Source organism: Cnephaeus nilssonii, assembly GCF_951640355.1.
Source record: "Cnephaeus nilssonii genome assembly, chromosome: 12".
Lineage (NCBI taxonomy): Eukaryota > Metazoa > Chordata > Mammalia > Chiroptera > Vespertilionidae > Cnephaeus > Cnephaeus nilssonii.
The window spans coordinates 7,870,031-7,895,956 of NC_137083.1; the positions used below are offsets into that span (position 1 = coordinate 7,870,031).

The 25,926-nt window shown below is 41.7% G+C and overlaps 1 protein-coding gene across 1 annotated transcript in view; it reads right to left on the bottom strand.

Annotated features, from left to right (window-relative positions):
* ITPRID1 (ITPR interacting domain containing 1) overlaps positions 1–25,712 on the bottom strand; it is a gene marked incomplete at both ends in the record, with an annotated part of 67,634 nt that extends 41,922 nt beyond the window's left edge. Inside the window, 4 exons of the mRNA XM_079785932.1 lie at positions 4,335–4,378; positions 4,707–4,755; positions 6,168–6,341; positions 25,670–25,712. Of these exons, the coding sequence (XP_079642058.1) occupies positions 4,335–4,378; positions 4,707–4,755; positions 6,168–6,341; positions 25,670–25,712 (310 nt within the window). The remainder of the gene's footprint in view (positions 1–4,334; positions 4,379–4,706; positions 4,756–6,167; positions 6,342–25,669) is intronic.
* Positions 25,713–25,926: the final 214 nt, after the last annotated feature.

Sequence of the window (25,926 nt, forward strand, 5' to 3'; positions counted from 1 at the left end):
GATCATAGCCTTAATAATTTGAGGCAGCAGAGACCATGTGCCATATGAATAGAACCCATAGTGGATGTGACTGGTGTTTAGAAAACTGACCGAGTCTCTTAGTGCAGACATCAGGAAGGGCCCTGACGAGAATATGGAACTTGAGTCAGGACTCAAAAGAAGGGCAACGGGTGAACAGAACAGGAAAGATGTGAATACAGGAGGAATTGGATGATGAAAGAACTATGAGAGCAGGTAGGATTAGAAGGTCTTTTAGAACATTGGTATCGGTTACATTCAGATTATGATGGTCCTGGAAAGTCAGAGTGACATTCTAAAGAGCAGGAACCATAGATTCTACATCTTTGTTCCCACCGCCTGGCACAGCTCTTTGCTCTGAATGCTTTCTTTTGATAAGCATTGAAGGAACATCTATTATGCTTAATTGGATTTACTTTGACCTTTTCTTATAATAGAGACCACAACATTTAGAATTTGATTCTGTAAGTTCTTATTGTTTAATCAATTCCTACTGGAAAGAGATGAGTTTACTCACCAGGGACTTCCTTGGGTATTGGAGAAGAACTATCTGAATAGTAAAAAAGACAAATGAATTAACCATCCATCAAATAATCCATGGTACCCAGCAGATTTTTGACAGATACTATCTCTCTGCTGTGGGAGTTAGTTCTAATGTTTCCACTCACAGTTACGCTCAGTTGTTGAACAAGTACACCTGGTATAACCCTAACACATGCATTTGGTGTACGCATCTGTCCTTGCAGCATTATGACAATGCACTCTCAGAGTGAGGGCTGATGTTCAATTTCTTTTCTAGTGGTGGGGATGGGTTTGCCCTCTCTCCAGCCTTTCTTATGTGCAGCTTTAATCTGTAATCCTGGGTTAAGAATTAGTCAGCAGCTTAGAAGAGGGACCTTACCATCTAGGACCATGGTCCATTTAAGCATCACGTTCACTCTAAAGACCCTCTGAATGTGCTGTGTGTTTGTGGGTATAGGAAGGTCCGTGGATCTTCTCTAGGCCCAAACTGAGAATCAAATTTGTTTTCTTGTGCAGTCGGTGATCACTAAGAGGAGTTAACCTGCACTTGGAGCCCTGCTTCTCAGAGAAGAAAAGGAGTAAGAAGCTGAAGGATGCCCATGTGGCTCTTCCCTGTAAGTCATCCATGTGCCCTGAGCCGATGATGTCCTGGAGATACTTAAAGACAAGATTCAGACCACTCATCTAAGATGCCCTAACATTTGTCACAAGACAGGGCAGACTGGTGAGAGACCATCGTTTCGGAAGTGCTTTTGTGAGATTCAAGATGCAAGCATCACTGGTGGCTAAAGAAGGAGCAAGGGAAGGTATTTGTCGTAAAGGAGAAACCCAAGCAATTTCTAGTAGTTAGTAAGCTTGGGTAAGCAACGTTTCAGTGGCAGAGACCTCAAAGCCCCAAGAGAAGAGGCCCCCGAGGGGAGGTCCAGGCTTTACGGACTGCCCCAGGGGAGCCGGGGAAAGGTGCCACACCCACCTCAGGATATCTCGGGTCACCGGATCATTCCCACCAGCTAACACACCTCCTGAAATAGCTCCCATTCTCGGAAAAGAACATTCCCTTTGTCTCCACCTTTTCTTCCAGCTGTCCTTTTAATTAGCTGCTCCCTTTCACTTTCCAAAGAAGTATACGGAGACGTATTTGGTAAATACTTCTTTCCATATTAAGTCCAATAACTGCAAATGGTTGGGTAGCTGCCCATGACACTGGCATCTGAGTCTCACGGAAGTACTTCATCACGGATGATCCTTCCTGGAGGCCCACTGGACTGCTCCCGATGGGAGGTACTGGGTCGCCTGGAAGATGGGCAGGCACCTGGATCTTGTTGCTACTTCAGTGTATCAAGTCCCAGATGTGGTCATGGAGGGAAACCAGCCTCAGAATGATTCCCACTTGTAGTGGGTATCACCCCCGATTTTATTTCTGTATCTGAGATTTCATTTCAGAATGTGTCCTTTACTTGGAAATAGGGTCTTTGAGGGTATAATTAGTAAAGGTGAGGTCATGGTGGATTAGGGTGGGCCCCGATTCCTACATCCAAAGACGGGTGTCCTTAAAAGAAGAGAAGACCCACGGGGAAAAGACAGCCACGCGAAAGCAGGCCAGAGAATGGGGTGATGCAGCCACAAGCCAAGGAATGCCAGGGTGGACAGGAGCCGCATGAAGACAGAAAGAGGCTGGAAGGAGTTCTTCCCTAAACCTCCAGAGAGAGAATGACACCGTGATTTCAGACTTCCAGCCTTCAAAACCAGGAGAGAATACATCTCCCTTTAAGCCACCAAGTTTGTGGTAATCGTTAGGGCTGCCCTAGGAACCAGTGCCCTTTGGCATCATACGAGGGTTGTGGGAGTTTTCACAGGCTTCTCCCTCCATAGTGGCTACTTCTCTGTCTCCTCTTCAGTTCCTTTTCTTTTCACCACAGGTTTCTCCCTGCCACACTCGGCACGACCTTCAGGTCCCCCGTTTCTGGGACTGTCCCGCTTCCACACTCCCCAGTGCAGCTCCTGACTCCCCTGAATTCAGTGTGTGTCCATCTCGCCACGGCCAGTGCCTGCACACAGAGGGGCTAACAGAGTGCCGGGCCTCAAGCGTCCCCACCTGCCACCAACCAGCTGGGACCAGAAATCAATACACTTGACCACCCTGTGCCCCAGATCCTTCACCTGTAAATCACAAATGAACACCAGCCGGGCGACTGCACAGGTCACTGAGTTGAAAATGTGATAGATGAGAAAGGGGCTTGTAAATGCGAAGGCTCAATTAAACCTGCAGGGAGCTAGTCCATTATTATTAGAAACCTCGCTGAAGATGAAGGACCTGGCAAATTGAAACTGCATTTCTGTCCTCACAGCCCTTCAATATCCCTCCTCTCCTCCAGGTCTTCCCCTCATGTCTGAGCCCCTTCAGGTCACTGACTTGATTCAGAGAAGGAAGGGCCACGATGTGTGTTTAATTTTGAGGAGGTGAAGTTTTTAATATAGTGATTGACAACCCCAGAACTGGTGCCAGGTGTCCCGCCATGACCTGGGAAGTTGAAATGTCGGGGGATGTGAAATGCCGGATGTATTTCTTAAGTTCTTGCCTTTCCTTGAGTCTGATCTATGATGAACAGAGAGGTACTTAATTTCAATTTATTGGCAATCATCTCCAGAGATTTTTGCATCATGAAACTTTTATATATATATTTTTAAAAAGCTTAGTCTCCCTGGCCAGGTAGCTCAGTTGGTTAAAGCATCATCCCAGTAGGCCAAGGTTGTGGGTTTGTCCCCAGTCAGGTAACATACAAGAAGCATCAAATGAATGCAGAAATAAGTGGAACAACAAATTGATGTTGTGTTCTCTCATTCACTCCCTCTCCCTCTCTCTTAAAAAAAATCAATTAAAAAAATAAGCTTGGCAAAGAAGAAAATTTCAATGAATTTACCTAGTTTTTTAAGTTAAAAAAAAATCCAAATTTAAACTGGTTTGTAGCCAACCATCATCTTAAGTTAAGAGGCAGTGAAAAAAGTGAACTAATTAAAACCAGCCAAGTAAGGAACAATTTGACTAAAAATTGTTTCCTCTAATCATTAAACTCCTAATTTATGTCATTTTCACATACATTATTTATGGCATTTCTAATGTGTATACAGTCAGTATTGCATTTCATTTATAATTGCCAGTGCTTATTGTTTTACTTTCCCATTGAGTGGAACTTAAAGTGTGAGTGCATTTTATGATCAAGGGGTCTTCGATTCTATGAAATACAGTATTTCATTTAATGAAGATGGAAACTGTGAGACTTGTAATTACATTTTTTTTCTTTTTGTAATGCTCATATCAAATCTCTGCATAACAAGCATGCACCATGTTCTGCCTCAGAAATACATGCTTGTATTGTTTGCTAGAGACTCCAGTCATTTGTTCTTTTTGAGAACAAATGCATCGTTTTGAGACCAAAGAAGAGAAAGAAACTAGATTTGGAAAGAAAACGACAATATACTGTGAGGAGAAATGAAAAAACTTCATTTCCATAATTACATTCTTGCAAAACATCTTCATAGAACCCGGTGAATTTTTGACTAGAACTTGAGCTAATGTTATAGCAAAGTCCTGGTTTCCAGCCCTCACCTGCCTTTCTGAGCCTCAGTCCCGAATATCAAACAAAGCAACTGCACCGGATGGTTGTTGAGATGGGTTCTATTTCTAGGAACCTCCGGTAATTCTCATTTTAAGAAGGGTTATTTGCACAGACATATCGATACAGCTCCTACCAGGGTTCACAAACCATGATTGCTGCTGGGATCTCTTGTCTTACCTGTGTGGTCCGTGACTTGCTGAAAGTTTTCATCTACAGAGACGCTGTAAGAAACAAAAGTATTGTGAATCAAACTGTGTGTGTAAACAAGTTAGACCAAATTGCTCTGTGATTAAATAGGTGAGAGCAAAATGCAGAGCTAGGCTTTATTACCAGAGGACTTCCGGAAACCCCTGAGAAGCTGGGGCCTGAAAGAGCATCCTGTTTTGTACCTTTAAACTGACACATAACTTGTTCAATAATAGAGTAACCTATCAAGCACACAGAGAAAATGAAAATCCCTATAGGTCACCCCTCACCCCAGCAGCGTTACTCATTGTTTTCATGGATCTTTGCGGAGAGAAATGTACAAGGACACAAACACACACTTACAAGAACCCAGAGTCCAGCCACCGCTGAATACTTTCTTGTTTGGAACCGTCTACAAATGAGAAGGAAACAGTCAGAGCCCAGCCAGTTAAAAAGACTCGATTTCATCATTCAGCCACCACCCAGTAGCTCCATTTCCTACATATTTAGGTCCATGTTTCTATAAGCATAGTCATGTTTTCTGTAATCATCCTTTCCTGGAAATGAAGTATGAACTTGCCAAAAGACTGTAACTTAAAAAAAATAAAACCCAAAACATAAAAGGGGAGAAAAAGAAACCACGAAGAGCAAGAGATGTTGGAATCACGCTGTACCTGGCATGAATGCAAAGGGTGAACAAGCACACGAGACTTTTGTCTTTCTCTTGTTGGATGGAAATCACCCGGGAGCCCCTCCGGATTGAATCAGGACATTTACCTAAGGCAGCTAGCCAGGGATGTTTATTTGCAAGGCGTTCTCTGCCAGGTTAGAAACCAAATTTGCATTCATTCCAGGGACAAATTGCACTAGACTCCCAGGATTGCCAAAGGCACCCTGCGTTAAAGGGGCACCAGCCTTTTAAGGTGGATCTTTATCCCCGCACAACAAAGGGTCACCAGGCAGAAAGGAGAGGATGCAAAGGCAGCGTTTCCTCTTACGGGCCATAGGCTACTCTGAGCTGACTTTCTTGGACTTGAAACCATCAGTGAGGTAGCTGAATTACCCCTCACAAGGTGTCTGGTGAACCAAAAAGGCCAGTGGGACAGGGAGGTGTTTATTCTTCAGTTGAGGTAGTGTGAAGGGATGGAATGAACTGGGCAGTGAACAAAGAAGAAAAACCAGCCTGCTCAGGTGGCTCAGTGGTTGAGCATCGACCTATGAACCAGGAGGTCATGGTTCAATTCCCAGTCGGGGCACATGCCGGCTCAATCCCCAGTGGGGGTGTGTGCAGGAGGCAGCCGATCAATGATTCTCTCTCATCATTGATGTTTCTATCTTTCTCTCCCTCTCCCTTCTTCTCTGAAATCAATAAAAAATATTTAAAAAAGAAAAACCATCCGTTACATTATGGTGGAGGCAGAAGTGTTTCCTTCGTTATTACCCTTTAAGCTGTTAAGTGATTATTGATGCCTCATGTAAAGCCCAGCAAATAAAAGCCTTTGGTTAAAATGAAGCCTCATGTCTCTGACACAGACTCCACACAGCTCTGGTGTCCTGGGGGGCTTAGTATGGGGGTACATTGGAGTGGGAAGGAAGCCGAGTTCATTCTTTAGTTGGACTGTTTCCATCAAGGTCTTTGAGTGTCTGTAGGGGACATCAGAAGTGTCCATTTCATAGAAGTTTCTGGAATCATGCCAGGAATGCTAGTATCGTCAAAGCTAAGTCCATGCTCTGAAATTATTTGCCCCTAGCCCAAAGCCCCCGGATCCCTCACCACCCACAGAAGGGCGGGTGGTTTCAGACACCCTGAGGGCCCGTCCTCACCTAGCGAGGGCGTGGGGACACTCTGGCCTTCCTCCTCAGAGCCCGGAGGCGGCTGCTCTTCCAGGGGAGCCCAGGCCCCCTTGGTGGACCGCAGGATGCCTCTCCGGCTCCTCTCCTGGCCTCCTCGAGGGCTGTCAGATCCAGGTGACTTCTCCACCATCATCATTCGGCACACTGATTTCAAAGCAACACAAACCAGACACAATGGGTCAGCTTTTGGGCTTGGCTCAAGGAGAGGGCAAAGGCCAAGATGCTCACAGACCAACGAGTAGATCCAGGTCACGATCTTTGGTAGCTTACCCTCCCGCGCCCCCCCAAGCCAAGTTCTCTGTTACAATGCAGAGAAATGGTCCCCTCTCAGTGGAGAGGCAGCTGGAGACCAGGGACTAATGTGGCCTCACCCATCACCAGGCCACATCCACACCCTGGTGGATTCAAGCTGGCTCTCAGGGTTGTGGTCAGTGAGCAAAGAAGTTGGGGAAGTGGCTACACCCAGCCACGGAGGAAGCTTAAAAGCACTGCTTAACATAATAGGTAGCCTTCAAATCTATCCAACTGTTACATCTTTAAAGAAATATCTTTAAAGCCCTAGCTGGTTTGGCTCAGTGGATATAACATTGGCCTGTGGACCAAAGGGTCCCAGGTTCGATTCTGGTCAAGGGCACCTACCTTGGTTGCAGGCTCTTCCCTGGCTTGTGCCCTGGCAACCAATTGATGTGTTTCTCTCACTTTGATATTTCTGTCTTTCCCTCTCTCTAAAAATCAGTGGAAAAATATACTCAATAAAGATTAACAAAAAAAGAAGACCTGAAATGTATTTAAAAAAATGAAGACTTTGGCAACAGATCAGCCTGGATACTTGTGTGGCCTCGTATAAATAATATAACCTCTCTTCATTCCCTTATTTTTTAATGGCGGATAAATGGTACTGAATTTTAACAACTGTTAACCTCAGTGCAGTGCTTATGTGCTAAATTCCATGCTGAGTTCTATGCATATGTTATTTAATCTAATTGTCAGTGAAGGAATTTGTCACAATTTTATAGTAAATTGAAGAACAGAGAGATTAAGTTGCAAATCCAAAGCCACACAGGCACCAGGATTCAAATCCAGGCCTTGAACTCCAAGCACGTTCCCATGGCTTTGAAGCTGTACTATCTACTCTAAAGGGTGTTTGGGACAATTTGAATACTGGTAAATATATTATGCACATGGCACAAGAAAGGTAGGCTGCCCCAATTACTTAATTTGATATTTATATGGTTCAAACAGCAAGAGAAGGAGACAGAAGCTTAGAGTAGCTGTGGAAATTGTTTAAACTCCTGAGACTCGGCATATTGAGAACAATGCCTCCCTCTAACCCACTGATGTGTCTGTGGTACATGCATGGCTGAATTCTCAGCACATAGTAGGTGCTAAGTAAATATGTACAAAATCAAATAGCAAATCTAGGGTTCAAAACCACTGTTTCTGAATAAATCCTTGCATGCCATCTACTTGAATTTGCATTAGATTATTCTTTAAGCTTAGAGAAATGACCAAATAGTCAAATACCCACTTTAGCAGCATGTCTTGCATTCCTAAACTTAGGCATAATTCCTGATCACATGACTTGCACACTACCGTTTCTAATCAACGTTTCAACAAGGCACGTCATTCAGGTTTATTGAAGCATCTGGATATTCTAATATAGTTGAGCATTCTAGGTGCAACTGGTGGTAAGAGTCTCCTCATATGCTTCATCTATTAAAATTCTATCATTCCTTGGGAGTATAAATATACAGTTATTGTTGTAGTAATAATAAATTACTGCAAAAATTAATGACGATTGTGATGACTATTCATTTTGTGTAAAAATAGCAATTATAGGAAATTTCAATTAGTTAAAAATTTGGGCAACAGGTGGACAGTTAATATGTATATTAACAGGAAGCATTTTAGCCATCAGAAAGTTAACTAGGAATATACTCTGGGGGAAGATAAGTGCTTATGAAAATTTTAATGATGATACAGGAAGAAATAACACAGATTAGATTATACTTCTAACCTTTATAGAATTGCTTGGTACACTAGAATTCATAACAGGAGATGAAAACAACCTTTAGAAACTGCGTTTAATTTTCAGTTACTTAATTTTGCATAAGCTTCGGGTCTTTGGAGGAAAGACAGTTCTCTTTGGCAATGTCGTGCATCGTGTGCATGTGAATGGTAATCAGGGCATCAACTCTGACAGTACGAATGTCACCAGGAGGAAAAACTCCAAAATCACATTAAACAACATTCACAAAATATCAGATTCAATAGAGGATCAGGGTTTGAATAAAGGTATAACGCAGCATGGGAAAATAAAACCCCAGAATAACCTTGCTCTTTCACTAACCTGGGCTGAAAGTCAGTTCCTATGTAGCAGGAGGGATTTGCCCTGTAGTGGGAGCAGGAGCTGCCTAGCAGCTGACAGTCCTCGAATCGCTGCTTCCAGACTATCATGTCACATTTTAACCTGGCCACCGCTTTTTTCAAATATAAAACTAAAAACCATTAAAGTTTAGATACAAGTGCAACTTTATTGGTGGGTCCCCAGACTTCCGTTCCACAGTAGCGGATTTGTTCTCAGCCACTGGGCTTGCACGGCCATGAGGGTAGCTCCCTGCCAGCTCAGTTGGACTTGGCTTTTAGCAGGAAAAGGCCTGTGGGAAAAGCAGCAATTCTTGTTAAAGGCAAAGGTCAGGGGCCAGTTTGTAAAAAAAAAACCTCTTTGTTGCCTCTGACTCAGTGGGTGCCTTCCCACTTGGTGAACAAGTCTGCTTCTGGAAACAGAGTCTCCGATGCTTGAATGCCCTTCATCTGGCTTCCCTGGCGTGACCCCCAGAGCAGCCCTTTGGAAAGAGGCACAGAGCAGGTGGCAGCCCTGAACTGTCCATGGACTGGCAGGGTGGACGTTATGGCATGTGGCCTCTGGTGATCCCTCTGGTTAACCGCTCTGTCCTCAGGACATTTGGAACCAAACGTGAATCCTCATCCTGGACCCTGGACCCTGTGCAGCGCCTTCTCTCCAGATTACTTCTATCCTGATCACTACGTCATTAATCCTTATGTGTACAAAGAACTCCCATTAATTGGGAAATTTTCTTATCATATTTTATAAAAAAAAAGAGAATGCAAAACTATATATGCACTAATAACTCAATTTTGTAAAAACAAAACCAACAACCAATATATTGAAAAGACCAAAAAAAAGCAATGTATTTTTATTGATTTCAGAGGAGGGGAGAGAAAGAGAGAGAGAGAGAGAGAGAGAGAGAGAGAGAGAGAGAGAGAATGATGAGAGAGAATGCCCCCCACTGGGGATAGAGCCTGAAACCCTGGCATGTACCCTTGACTGGAATAAAACCTGGGACCCTGCAGTCTACAAGCTGAAGCTCTATCCACTGAGCCAAACCAGCTAGGGCCAAAAAAAGCAATATATTAAAATGTTATCAAAGTTCCAAAATTTTAAGTAGAATCAGAATGAGAAAAAATGGCTTTGCTAGATTAATTTTACATCGCGTGTGCTTTCACTTGAGTGAACTGAACCAACCACACTCCTTTTCACTGTGAAGCCTTCGGCCCACAGAGAAATCACAGAACGTGGTGCTTTGATACTTAAAGCAGCGACGATGATTCACTTCCTGTCCTCTGGAGCTAACGGTTTGCACCTCTATGCAAACAGGCTGCCAATGAGGTTGTTCATACTGGACGATAGGGGCTGTGCTTTCTTTCTTTATCTCTGTGTCCCCATAGATCCCAGCACAGCTCTTCGCCCACAGTGAAGAATCTGTAACTATTAGTTGGCTGCTTGGTTATTTGGGAGAGAAACATCCAGTTGTCATAGCCAGTATTCTTGGTTTTTATGTGGTTAAAAGAACAAGTGCTTTCAGGTCAGATAATTCCAGATTTTAATCTCAGCTCTGCTGCTTCCCTGACATCTCCTTGGGGAAATTTTCAAACATCTCTGATCATCTACTTCTTCATGTCTGTAATGAGTATGAAATAACCATTCCATAGGGTTTTGGGAAAATTTAATGAAAAATGTCTACAAAAGAATCAATGCCCATATTGGTCAATTTTTATTTCCCCCTTTCCCTCTCTTCTCTATGTTGCCTCCTTTCATTGTAATGCCAAGAACTGTCAAGTAAAGGAGAAGAATCACCAATTAATGCAGTAGTTTTTCTCATAGGAGATACATTTGACACTCTTAGTGTGTGGATAACCTGGGTATTTTGAGACTACTTAGTGTAGATAATTGAGAAGTTGGTATATTTGGAGACTGTGAGAATAAAATATTTCTGCAACCATGAGAACACAGATTTCCCTGAGACGATTAGAAGCTCATATCAAAGTCTGGAAATTCCATCGACTATGAATTAAATTTCAAGGTGACAATGATAGGCTGAAGCTCTTGTCTTGCCACCACTTCTGAAGGACCCCTTGATCAAGAAGAAAATGGCATAATGGAAGAACATCCCCAAGGCATTCTGAGTCCACAGGGATCTCAGCATCTTTATGTCCCCACTAGAGATCCTCAGTACCCCAGCCTATGCTCAGGCCTTCATAAGATCTCAAAAGGTGTCCAGCTTGCCTCGCTCCCCTCCATCCTCCATATACAATGACTTCCCCAGGAGCAGGACATAACAGAAGTCTGCACAGAGCCATGTGCTCTAGGAAGATCCGCCCCCTTCCCCAGCTGTAACACCACTCATAGAAGTTTAAAAAGGAAGCCTCCAGAACCCTTCATGCTCTTGAAAAGATGATTACTATGAGCCTAATACCATTCATCTCCCTCCATACACTAAATAAGCAACCAGTCCTAAGAGAGCTGATTCACACTTCTTACCTCAGGAGACCATAGGACTAACCCCAATCATGCCCTACAGCCATGCTCATATGGCAGTGAACATTGCCTCAGCTGGTCCAGTCTTCCACCCTTCCCAGACTCTTCCAACCCCTGAGCCCTCTGGAATTCACAGACAGTCACCTTCCAAATCCCTTTTATCCTGAGCTCTCCACTGAATATCCCTTTACCTCCTTTCTCTAATTGAAACACGGGCATCACTTCCTTTGTCACTCTCTCAAGATGTGGCTTTTTCTTTGATCGCCCATTGAACTGGGACCATAGTCTTAGAGACAGTGGAAATTTTGTCCATGTCCATCATAGCTGTTGCAGACTTTGTTTCCTTCATTCTCTGAAGCACATACATCAGACTATGTAGGCATCCACATCTAGGACATTTGCCTCATTGACTGAAAATTATAAAATGGTTGTTCTGTTATCTTTCTGGAAGATTTAATTATCCATCTAGTTGACCCAACAACATCTAACTGCTCAGTTCAATAATCTGCCCACTTTCAACAATCTTTCCCTCTACTGATTCCCATGGTCAAACTTCATTGCTATAAGTGAATACCTTCCAAAACCCCAATTTCAAGCATCCCTTCTATTTTACTTAGCAACTATTATTGGGCACCATTTCACCCCCCCTCCCCCAATGGATCATTCCCTTCAGCTTTCAACATGCTATAATGTTTCCCATCTTAAAATAGTTCCCCATTGACCCCCTTAATCTTTAATTCCTACTCTAGTTCTCTATTAAACAGATGGTGATTCCCAAGTTCATATGTTCAAATCTGGACCAGAGCTTCAGAACAGGATCCCCGAGCCCCTTCTGGGACTATTTGACATCTCTATAGATACCTATAGGCATCTTTAGCTTACACATGCCACACTCAATTCTTTATTCTTTCCTTGACTTCTACTTGAACCCACCCACCACTCCACCATAACTATCCTATGCCAGTGTTTCTCATCTCAATAAATGATACCACTCTTTAGGCCAAGAACTTATGAGTCTTCCTTGATTCCTCCAATCCTTTCACGTCAAGCCATTAAAAAAAAAAAAGAGGTGCAGGGCCCTTAATAATAATACTATATCTCAGACCAACCACTTCCATGGCCATCAATCTGATATACATCAGAACTCATCATGTTGCTTGGATCACTGCAAAAGACTCTGATTTACAGCACCATCCACACCTCCTGATTCTCTTTATAGCAAACTCAAATCAGTATGCCAATGATCAACTATCAGTTCTTATCCTTTTATAATTTTCAGCAGCATTTGATGGAGTTGACTACTTTATCTTAAGGGAAATAATCTTTTCATTTGTTTTCCAATACCACACTCATCCAGATTTCCTCCTATCTCACTCAAAGCATTTTTCTGAAGCTCTTTTCCTGGTTTCTGTTTCTAACCTCTAAATTTTGAATGTTTTATATCTCAGTCCTCAGCCCCTTCTTATCTTCTCTATCTACATTCTCTCCTTATATTAGTATGGCTTTAATTTCTCCTCTGTAATTCCATGGTTCAGTGTAAACGACTAGTAAAGTATTATCAATTGTTTTGTAAGTCTGTGTTTACACTTCTGTTTAACCACACTGAGATTTTATTCAGGACTGAGATCCGAGCTCTCATATCATAATTGTATGGAAAAGGTACTCAATGTATGATTATTAAATGAATGACTGTTTAAATGAATGCCAATAAGGAATCAGGAAATATCAAAGTAAATCTATATATATAAAAAGCAACCATTACAACCAGACGACTGGCTGGTAGCTATGATGCGCACTGACCACCAGGGGCTGACACTCAACATAGGAGCTGCCCCCTGGTGGTCAGTGCACTCCCACAGCCAACCTCCCGTGGCTGGCCAACCTCCCACAGCCGGCCAACTTCCCATGGTTCCTCCCCCTGGCCAGCCTGCCCTGATCACTCTGATCACCGGCCAGGCCAAGGGACCCCACCTGTGCATGAATTTGTGCACCGGACCTCTAGTCTGGTTATAAGATCATTAAAGACTTCATACATATATACACAAATATATATATTTCTACCTCTATTTTGAAACAAGATTTTCTGAGTAATCACTTGATGCCCACTTCTGCCATTTCAACCAAAACTATCTGAGTAAATATCTTTTTTTTTAAAACCTTCTCTTAAGTGCCTTTTAAGTGCTAAAAAGATAAAGATCTTAATTCATTACCAGAGAAACAAAAAAGAAGTTGATTTTCATTAATCAACAAATAGCTAATTGGTTGCATGACATTGAGCATGAAGTTTTAAGTTGTCTTGGAATGTAGTGTTCTTTTTCACTATATGAGAAAATTAGATGACATGAGATAACTCCATAAGTTGATTATTCTATTTCTAGCCACCACATAGACTGCTTAGTATTTGACCAATGCAGTTCACAGCTCACATTTAAAAAAGATTTTAAAACTATGTTCGTCAAAACTATAAAAGTGAGAAGAATACAACATTGTTCCTGTTACTCATGGCTTTGGAAGATCACTCCGTAACTCAAGCCACAAAGCCAAGCCAGGAATGCCCTTCTGCTCTTCCTCCCTATCCAAGTATCAAACCCCACAAATACTTGCAAAGATTTCTGAGTGATTCAGTGAAGTAGAGTCAGATCCTGGGGAAGAGAGTGTTCTGTCAACACTCTGCTGGGAGGAACAAGCAGTCTGCGATGAGTTGCTCTGTGGGTGGCTTCCTCCCACTATGAAATATGTGAAGGGTGCTCACTCCTGCCATTTAGGAGCAAGCTGGATTAAAAATCAAGGCAGTTGTGCCCAAGTTGGAACCCAAAGTCAGTTCTCTTGGACTTTGAGTTTTCATGTTTTACTGGTGAGAATAAGCAAACAATGATTAATTCAAGAATTATCATATAGCTTCCTGGATACTTGAAATGCCTTCAAGGCTGGTAAGATTGGATCAACTGATTTATTGACTGTTAGCCCTGTTCCAATCCCTTTCCAACTTTAAAGTGGTTTTTCTTTCTCAATCAATCCCTTTTTTCCCCTCTTCATTTCTACTCTTGTCTTCTCAGCATTTGTCTTGCCTCATCCTAGAGGGAGAATGAAAGGATGTTCGTATCTATGATCTACTTCTGGCCCCCCATTCCCACATTATTGCAATCGAAGCTCTTCATGCACACCATGTTCCCGATACACAGAACTACGTGTTCTCAAACGCGCCCTCTTCGCTGACCCCATGGGGTGCAGATGCCCCTAGCAGCACTGCCCTTTTCATTACTGAATCCCATTTCATTGAGTTCAAAGAGAACTTATTCTATAGAACTTTTTCTTCTTACCGATCTCTACTGCCACCTTAGCCTCTTCGGGCACTCACAGCAACCTGTGTAACCCCTTACTGTAGTACTCTTCACAGTCAAGTGGTTTATTTATACTTCTGCCTTTCCCACGAAACTAAATGAACTCCTTGGGGACCAGGACCATGCCTTATGCATTTTTGTATCTGTGGTACATAGTCTAGGACATGAATAATAATAGGTAATCAGCAATAACTGTTTAATGAATGAATGATTACTTCTGACCCTGGACTCTGTCTTTGCTCTCCATGGGTGGGAACTGCGACTTACTCATCTTTGTAGTTTCTATCATATTAGGCACCATACTGTGTACTAGTAGTTGCTCACAAAAGTGCATTAGATACCCGTGCTCAATAATATCTACTAATTCAACTTAATTTAATAGTTTACTGTCTACTGTGTACAAAGCAACTTTGAGGAGCTTACAGTTGGTTATAAGAAATAGTACTTATTAACTATATATGTTGAAGCAGAATATAATATGCATTTTGGGAGAAGTACAAAACAACTGTTCTCAAATATTAAAGGAGGAAAATGTTCATTCAGGGGCATAAAAAAGCCTTCTTGGAAGGGGAAGTATTGGCTCCGGCTCTTGAAGATGAGATAATGGGGAGGCAAACGTTCCAGATAAGGGGATTAAAATGCATGTGAGCAATTATAGCATAAATTTCACCCAAGGGCTATTAAGCAGTGGCTTTGCAACAATTAAACAGATGTTCTTCAGTGTTAGCTTACTGAAATCACAAGTCATCTTAACTGACGGTGTGATGATTAATTTTATGTATCCACTTGACTGGGCCACGGGGTGCCCAGATATCTGGCTATTCATTGTTTCTGGGTGTGTCTCTGAGTAGTGTTTGACTCAGTTGCCTGAGTAATACAGATTGCTCACCCCATGGGTGGGCATCATTCAACTTGTTGAGGGCCTGAACAGAAGAACAAGGTGAAGGGAAAATTCCCTTTGCTCTGCCTCGCTGAGTGAGTTGGGATGTCAGTCTCTCCGTGCTCTGGAATAGAGATTTACACCTGGTTCTTTACAACTGGTTCTCAAGTTCTGGACTCACACTAGAACCACACCACCAGCTTTTCTGGGTCTCCAGCTTGCAGATGGCAGATCATGGAACTGCTCATGTCCCATAATTGTGTGAATATCTTCCTTATAACAAATCTATAGACAAATAAATAGGTATAGATATTTATATCTCTCCCCCTTTCTCTCTGCCTTTCTCTATATGTACATATAGATATAGATTATATAGATATAGATTAGAGATGGTGATAGAGATAGAGAGAGATATAATAGATGGATATGGATATATATATATGGATATGGATATAGATAGATTCTATTTAATTTCTCTGGAGAACCCTGACCAATGCAGATGGTGATTTCTCCTGAGAATGCTTTTAGCTGAGCTCTATTACACATCCCTTTCATATACCCTTCTTAATACCTTTAGAAAATGAGTGATCAGGGGAAGGGGTTGGAGGTTGGGTAAAAAAGGTGAAGGGATTAAACAAAGAAAGAACAACGCATAGATACAGACAACAGTATGGTGATTACCAGAGGGAAATGGGTGGAGGGAGGTAGAAGAGGATAAAGGGGAAATAAATAATTAAAGGAGACTTAACTTGGGGTGGTGAACACACAATACAATGTGCATATATTATAGGACTGTACACTTGATACCTATATAATTGTATTATCCTATGTTGCCACAATAAATTTAATAAATTAAAAAAATAAATAATGATGGGTTAAGCAATTCACTTTAAGATCTTCAGGTGTGCAAATCTGAAGTTTAAAAATATATTGTCATACAATAAAAACTACATTGTATTTCAATCCAATAGCAAAGGATCATGATGGTTCTGTTCAAGAACACAAAGAAATATATCTGGTAGTGAGGAGAAGAAATCAAGATTTAAGCCAGTTACTATGTCTAAGTCCCCTTTCCAATGGCACTATTTTTTACTCCTCTGACATCAGAGATGTCACCAACCTTAAGAAATACAGAGGGGAAAAGAGTAACTTCGCAGTGGAGAAATTCAGCAGATACCATCTTAAGATACCAAGTGTCCGAATTCACATCTTGGATGGAACATACAACAGTATGTTCCTCCCAATATGATGCACTGAGAAGAATGCCTCCTTGTCTGAGCTAGTCCTACCCCAAAATGCATAAGCTGTATATAATCATGAAGAATTATCTACTAAGTCCAAATCGAGGGACATTTTACAAGGTGACTAACCTGTTCTGGTTTAAAGATGTCAATGTAATGAAAGACAAATAGACTCTTTAAAATATTTTCTTTTGTACTCTGCAATAAAATTACAAGTATTGTAAAAAAAAAATGCCCATTTTCTCTGTATCATTTGTCTTCCTAAAACATTCATGAACTTGCTTGATTTACCTTTAAAGTATACAGAGATCACCTGCGGCTGTGCAGAATCCCACCAGGCCTGGACCATGCTCTCAGAAGGCGAGCAGTGCTTGCCAGTGTTTGGGACACTCAGAGCAACTCTGCACCCAGCTCCCCTCGGGCGCCCTCTAGAGTCCTGGAGGAGCCTGATCTGGGAGGTGACCAGTCCTGGCTTCTTTCAGCCTGGCCCTATGGCGCAGCCTCAAGAGACAAGGAGGTCAGTATCTCTCAGCACACAGGACACCCACATGGGGACATTGCTAACGAAGCTCTGAGCAAGGCTCTTCAGGCAGCAGTCTGGTGTCTTAACAGTCAACCAGGCATGAATCCTACATACTGGTAAAATCCTGATCAAAATCAATTTCAATATCTAGTTGGGAAACGAATAAGAAGCCTTGTGTTAACATTATGAGGCAGGTGCCATTGAACTCTGAACTCACTTATTATTTTAAGGTTTTAGCTCCAGTATTAAATCACTTCCTAATATGGTATAATAAGACAATGATAATTAGGTGATTTTTCAATAGAAAATTATAGTGAACGTTTTATAGTGATAAAAGTGGATGCTCATTTATTTTTTCTTAAAACCTTTTCTAATTTTCATTCCTAAATCAAGTTTTCTGGTTTAGCAACTACAAATACAGGATATGGTGTTACATTTGAACTTCAGATGAAAAACAAATAATTTTTAGCATAAGTATGGCCCATCACTTGGGACATATTTATACCAAAAACACATTGCTGTTCTTCTAAAATTCAAATGTAACTGGTGTCTTTCATTTATCTGGTAAGCCTGTCCCTGAATCTTTTTTCTCTACTCTTTCAAAAGGACTTCTCACTTTGATAGCAGGTTCCACCTGAACCAAAAAATCCCACATGGCCTCCTGTACCGCAAGCTCAGTTTGTATATCCCGTGAATTCACTGATTTGTTAACAACCAAAGAGTTTAACTCTTTCACTTCATCTTAACGATTAGATTTCCCTCAGATTGTAAGGGGAAAATTTACCAGTGAAGACGACACAAAAGTCCCAAGCTACAAAGAACAGCTACGAAAAGAAAAACACAATTTCTGCATCTCACCTCAGAAACCTGCTTGAGGTAGTTACAATGTAGGGGAAATACTCTGCCAACAGTTGTGAGCCTAGAGCTCCCCATTCCCTGAGTTTCAGATCGTCCCGTGTCAATGGCAGTCACCCAGGGAGCCACGGGGTGCAGAAACCATCCAGGCCAGAACCCACGACAATTAGACGCTTACCTTATTGCTAATGGCCTTTCTTCCCAGGAATCACCCGGTCACACCGCAGCAGGTAAAAAGCTTTCAGAACATGCCAGAGCTGCCCTTTCATTCCAACCGAGAGAAAATGAGAACAGAGAACTCTTACCCCCTCCCCCACAGGCTGGGAAACAAACAAGTTATGAGAATTACCAAAGTAGAACAAAAGTGTCTCGGCAGAGCAGTGGCCCTTGGAGCTTGTGCTCAAAGGTCTCTGGAGAGAACTTGGATACCTTCCTGCTTCCTTGAGCATCACAGCTGGGAACACTAAAAAGTCCTTGTGACCACAGAACTGTGGCCCAGGTTCCCATCTGCTCTTATTTAAATGTTAGTCATGGAAAGCCAGGACAGTCTGCTCGCCAAAGTCCATGGTCAAGTTGAGGATAAAGACACATAGTGATTCTCTCTACCGTGAGAAAGTAGTTAGAAGTGGTTAGACTGATGAGGAACTGGACTCAGAGGAAGTGTGTGAGGGGAAGGGATACAAGAGTTCCAGCTGCGTTTTTATTTCTGTGAACCCTTCTGCTTTTTCTTCAATGCCCTTTGACCTGTTGGCAGTGGCATCAGCCCTGAGTGCAGGACTGAAAAATCCTTTGCTGAGGAAGTAGAGGGAACTTGTCGTCATTTGGTCACCATGGTGATGGTACCAAGTGTTACCAGCCCCGATGATTTGCATTGCAAACCATCACTGGAAATGGGGACAGCAGAACTTGATATTCTGGATGGAGAGACTCAATTCACAGGAAGTTCAGAGGGAACAAAACATAAATATATATGCATACTCCCGAACACATAAGGAAGGGGCCAAACAGTAAGGGCTAATAGTCAGTCCTATCCTCCTTGAAATTTCAGTATCTATAAAGTATTTATTTGGAAGATTCAGACAATTTCACTTTAGACAGGCAAATAAGCACATTATCAACCTCATTTAAAAAAATATATATTTTTATTGATTTCAGAGAGGAAGGAAGAGAGAGAGAGGGATAGAAACATCAATGATGAGAGAGAATCATCAATTGGCTGCCTCCTGCATGCCCCCTACTGGGGGCTGGGCATGTGCCCTTGACCAGAATTGAACCTGGGACCCTGCAGTCCACAGGCTGATGCTCTATCCACTGAGCCAAACCAGCTAGGGCTATCAACCTTATTATTTTTTTAAATTAAACTTCACAGTCATATTCAGCATGCATCCTTGTAAAGGGCATCATACTAAACCGCTACCTGATAATTATTATATTCTTGAGTCACGAATGACAGCAATACCCTTCATTTGGATAAACGGCATTATTAGAATTTGAAATGATGGAAAAGACTATATGCATTTCAGATGATACCTAACTTCAAACACAATGGAGCCCCCATATTTAAAAGGGAAGTACTGAGGTTGTCTTCTAAGGGAAATGAGGGGAAAGGGCCTTACCAAGTCTGCCCCCTCCTCCTCTGACAGCTGGTGAGCTCCTAGTGTCACTGAGCAGGACTGGAATAGCTCTCCACACTGGCCCTCCCCCTATCCTGGGAGATTCCCTGTCTTTTAGGATTTCTCCCACCTCCACCACCAGTATCTGAGACCTTTACTCTCAGGAGCCCATCTAGGAATTCTGTGCTTAACAGTGGTGACAAAAATCAGATGATGATAGCCATCATTTATTATTGACTTGTGCCAAACTCCTCAAGTCAATATTTTCCTACTTGATTCTTCCAAGTAGGAATTATTTTTATTCCCATTTTATAGATGATGAAACTGAGGTTCACAGATATTAAAAAAGTCACACAAGTTATAATGAAGACAGCCAGGACTCAGGCAAAACTAGGTCTATCTAACTCCCAAATCCATACTCCTAACAATAATATTTATTCTCGGAGTTCAAAAAAGAGTATACCAACAGCTCCTATACACTTTCCCAAGGGTTTATTCAGGGAGGGGGAGCATGTTTCAGAAATGTCAGAATCTTTCTCAGTTTTTTAATGGTTCTGAATAGAAGTAAATTTAGCCTAGTTGGTCTGGTTTTACCAAGTTAAGTCAGAAAATCGGTTCTTTTTTTTTAAAAAAATATATATATTTTATTGATTTTTTTACAGAGAAGAAGGGAGAGGAATAGAGAGTTAGAAACATCAATGAGAGAGAAACATCGATCAGCTGCCTCCTGCACACCCCCTACTGGGGATGTGCCCACAACCAAGGTACATGCCCTTGACTGGAATTGAACCTGGGACCCTTCAGTCTGCAGGCCGACGCTCTATCCATTGAGCCAAACTTGTTAGGGCCGGTTCTTGTTTGTTGAGAGTTTCTAAATCCAAGAACCATAGCTAGGAGACAAGAGCTAAAGGTAGGCCTTCCTTCCTTCCGCATGCATGCAAAGATAATCAAGCTCAATATTTTTTGAGCATTCCCAACGAGCCAGAAGCTGACTAGAAAATACCAACTCCATGTACAGTACAATTAAATGATGACTGGGGAGGACTGATAGGCTAGTAAGCTACCAAAATAGATGGGAGGCAATTCTTTCCTAAGCACTCGTTAGTAGACAGTATGATGCCAAGTGCAGATCATGAGATTAGCTCTATGTTCCACCCCATGGATGTTAAGATGGTGCTTCGTTTTAGGAAAACATTTAACAATGTTTATTACATTTTACCCCGTAGAGTTAAATTTAAAACATCACGCATGCTCCACACATATTTGATATTCACTGATCACAATAAATCTGGCTCAGTCAATTCAATCATTTTTACGATAAAGATCCAAATCAAATTCTACCTTCACTACGAAGGGACCTCCCCCAATTTTACTCTTATTTTGCTTATGCTTGTCCCACAGCACTTACCACGTTGTGCCTGCCATTAGATCATTGATCTTCCATTGGAACTCATTTTGACCCCAAGGAGACTTTTGGCAATGTTTGGAGACATTCTGGTTGTCATAGGAAGGTGGGGAATACAGTAAACACACTGTAATACGAACAGCGGTCACCCAGCCCTATAAGCACACAATGTTTCAGTCCCCGATGTCAAGAGCGTTGAGACTGAAAAACCCGGTTGCTCAATAAATTGCTTGGGACTTGGAGCCACAAGTGCTTAGTTCCACTTTGGCTCCAATATTTCATGACCTGTGAGAAACTGGGCAAGGCATGATTCTCACCAGCAAAATGCAAATACTTATTTTGTGGATGCTCCCTCTGAGAATTACTGTAGGGATCACGGCAATAATGCATGAGAAACGGCTCGTCCACTTGATGAAATCATTGTTAGGTGTAATGTGATTGTATGAATGATGATAATGGTCATTGTGCAGGCAGCCTGAATATATAGGTCTAGAGCTCACTGAGGACATCGAGGCTGGATTTTAAACCTGAACTCAAATGTATTCACTTACATTTCATCTCAATAAGTGTTTATTGAGCAGCATCTCTGGGCTTGCATTCTTCTAGGTACTATAGATATAAGAATAAGATATTCTCCCTGAATTAAGGAGTTCATTTTTTAGGATAGAGATGGAGTCATAAGCAAAAAGTTATAACACTGTGTAAAATAACCGAAGATAATAGAGGCTAGGTGAATAAAGTCTTTTAGAAGCAGAGCAATTCAAGATATATTTTACGTTTATGAGCTGCATTATACTGGCAATAACAACAACAAAACACACCCTTTTTTTACTACCTCGCTTTACTGATCCCCATGGGGGAAATGCACAGTCTTCTGACTTAGATTACCCACCCGACAGACTAGATCAAAGTGGATAAGAAAACTGAAGTTGCTTTTTAACAATGAACATGTTAAATCTGACCACGTAGAACAGTAATGAAATGGAGGCAGCTCTCCAATCCTGAGTCCTGAAATGGGTGAAAAAGCTGACTCCGAACAGCCACGCACACTGTGAATCCCTCATTGCCACACTGGGGTATAACGTGCTTCCAGAATGCACATGAACGGTATTTGGGGGAAGTTTTCCAGGCCACCTCAGGTAGCTGAACTGTATTCCCATTTACTCTGTTCACAGGAAATCAATGTCTGATAAACTGAACGGAACTGTGATATAAAAAGTAGGCTTTAATTAAACTCTGAGGCCCTTACAACATTAGTGATTCTGCCATCTCTCTCTTTTTTTAAAAAAACTTTATTGTTGAAAGTATTACATATGTCCCCTTTCCCCCCCCCCCCCATTGACCCTCTCTAGCCCACCCCTGCCTCCTGTCCCAGGCCCTCACTACCCCACTGTTTGCATCCATAGGTTATGCATATATGCATACAAGGTCTATGGTTGATTATCCCCCATTCACCCACCCTGCCCCACCTTCCCTCCGAGATTCCACACTCTGTCCCATGCTTCCATGTCTCTGGATCCACTCTGTTCATCAGTTTATTTTGTTCATTAGATTCTACATATGAGCGAGATCATGTGATACTTGTCTTTCTCTGACTGACTTATTTCACTTAGCATGATACTCTCCAGGTCCCTCCATGCTGTCTCAAAGGGTAAGATTCTTCCACCTCTTAATCAGCAATGTTCTCTGGCTATTCCATTCCTAACCCCAACTGACACTGATTGCTTGAAACATCAAGTTCACGTAGAAGAGCCCATTACAGTATGCTTTTTCCTATTGGGCTACAACAAATCACCACAAACTGAGTAGCTAAGACAACACAAATTTATTCTATTATTGTTTTTGAGGACAGAAATCCAAAATGGGCCTCACTGAGCTAAAATCAAGGTGCCAGCAAGACTGTGCTTCTTTCCGGGGGCTGTAGGGGAGAATCCATTGCCTGGCCTTTTCCAGCTTCCAGAAGCTGCTCACATCCCTTGGCTCATGGCCCCTTCCTCCATCTTTAAAACCAGCATTGCAGCAGCTTCCAATCTCTCTCTGATCCTGATCCTCCACTTCCATCATCCCATCCACTTCTCAGACTCAGACTCTCCGGCCTCTCTCTAATCAGGACCCTGGAATCCAGGTAATTTCTCTTTCTCAAGATCCTTAACTTAATCTCATCTACAACATCCCTTTTGATATGTAAGGTAACATATCAAACACGTTTGATTGCTTTGGTATGGGGCCATTATTCTGCCCACCGTATCCCCACTATCCAGTGGAGTGGACCCCTCCTGTGTGGAACTCCGCCTTCGCAGCAACCTCTGAGTTAGGCAGCTTTGGTGCCACAGAGCAGTCTCTCTCTACAGAGCAGTCTCTTTGGTGCCACAGAGCAGTGGTCACAGAGCAGTCTCTACATCGATTCTGTGAAAACGGTGCTTTTAGGAAGTGTGACTGGGTACGTGAGGCTCTATTTACAGCTACATGAGCATGTAGTTCTCTTACTCATATAAAATGTGATTTTTTTTTTTCCTTAAGGGCATCGCTTTGGTGACACAGACTTAGATTTAGGTCTAGGATCCACCATCTCTTATCTGTGCCACTTAGAATAAGCTGCTTTCTTTTTCTGAGCTTAGTCATCTCTAACTCAGCCGCATTTTCTACCTCCCTTATACTACACCCCGCCACCCCTGAAATTTCCCTCGGTGAGGTTTGAAGGATATCCAGGGTGTCTTAACTTATATAGTGAGAGGCATAATTGAACTTTAGAGGCATCATGGAAACAAAGAAGTAGAAAACAAATAAGATCATATAATTTGTGTAGACTTTTTATTTGAAAAGGCTAGGGTTTGATATATTAATTCTCTTCTCTGAAAATATTTTCAATATTTATTTTCTAGAACCTATAAACAATATAACAAAAAACTATCTAAATACCCTATAAGACATCAAAGTGATGAAATATTATGTACATTATAAAATATTATGTTTATAAGAGGGTTTCATTATTAGCCTCTGGTCCCTCTCTCTCTTTGCCCAACCTTTGAGATTCCCTGAAACTTGTCCAATCTGCTCTGTGTGCCCTATGGTTCTGGGAGTCCAGCTCTTTTTTCCTTCTTTTGTTTTTTAAATTAAACTAGGTTCCCAAATGTACCCCCTTTCTTTCCCATTTTTATTAATATTATATTAAATTTGCTAAAAGCTTAATTAGGAACTTAGTATTATATTAGCAACATAATTTATTAAGGATGAATCAAAATATGTAGATTATTTCTTTTCGTAATGCAGTATCTTTGGCATCTTATAACATGAAACAGAAAATCATTAGTCCCATCTGTAAAAGAGCTTCACCAATCATATTCTTGGAATCTGTGCCCTGATTTCTTCACTCCCTTTTCTCATTCTCTCATTCACATTCCCTCCTTCAGTCATTCTTTCTTTATATAAAAATGTGTCCGTTTGGCTCATTGTAAGCATGTGAAACTTTACAACATATATAAAATAAAGTGATAACTTTCCCCCACCTTCTCAACCTTGTGAAGTTCTCATAATCATTTCTAATCATTATCCTCCAGGATTCTTATGAACACCTGCTAGATTTCATGCCATGTCCCAGCATCTAGATCTGACTTACTGTTTACTGGCCACACAGTAGCCCATTATATGGGCATACCACAATGTGTCTCTCTCTAGTTGTTCCTTTACTGTTGCTGCAGAAGGCAGAGTGTTCCCCCGAACTTCATTTATCACTCCATGTATTATGTAATGGAGAAGTATCCAAAGGGAATGAAAAGGCAGCCTTACTACACTTTTCTGGAAAAAAAATCTTTTCTCTCCAACTCCCTCACTTCTTGACCTTCGTCTTGGAGGAGTTGGGGAAGGGGTCCAGGAAAGTTGTTATTTAGCTACATATTGTCAACCAGGTTAGAGAATTACTAGAGCACCTTTTCCCTCTCTCCCGACAGTTCCCCAGTAACGCTGATTAAAACAAGCAGGCCTCACATCAGAACTAGGAGAAGCGAGAGGGAGCCCTGGGCTTATTTCAAAAAAAGTATTTTCTGAAAATATAATTGCTTTTATCATACAGGGGTGCAGACAGACAAATAGGCAGGCACACATACATATACACATGTATGTAATACATGTATGTATACATTTATATATTTAAAGCAATTGTATAAATATGTTCTATTGTCAGATTGGAACATTCAATTTCATTAGTATTTGGCATATTTCATTGATTGACAACTTATATCTATTAAAGATGAAGTGCCAAAATACCAATGTAATTATTGCATTCTGAACATTGTTCTGAGTGACATCCTCACACAAAAAACATCACCATCTGGAAAACAGAAATGGAGCACCATGCTTATAAGAAATTCTACCTCTTGGATCTCTCTCTTTCCCTCCCTCCCTTCCTTCCTCCCCACTGGGATTAGCTAATTCTCATGACCATACCACTTATTTATTTGTCTATTCTTAGCTACAACTTTAGATCATTTTTATTTTTGATCTGCACCTATGCACAGAGACTCATACTTAATACTCCTCTGTCTCTTCCTCAGTGAACTTGTCAGCCCCTTCATCACCAACAGCATTTAACATCACTCTGTTTCAACAGCTGAGGTCTCACCAATTTCACCTGCATTTAACCCAAACCTGTTAGCTTAGTTACAGTTGAAAAATTCTTACAAATAGGAAGGGGGAGAAAGGAAGCTGACTTTCAGTGATCAGGGTGAACATGGAGATTGCTATGGCACAAAGAAAAGTTCATAATAAATAGTCTTACCTGCCCCAGTTGGTGTAGAACTCAGGGAACAAGCTAAGTTCATCCCTAAGGAAGCTGATCCTCACAGCCCGCTCCACTGGCCTGCATCCACCTGCAACAGAAGCTCTGCTCCTGAACTGTGTACCTGGACTGCTCCTGAAGGAAACAGTGCAGCATTTGATTAATCTTACATGACATTTTCATAGTCCACGCCCATTTGTCCCAAGGAAAAACCTCCCTTCCCAATCTTTTTTGTGTCAGGAAATATTCAAAGCAGG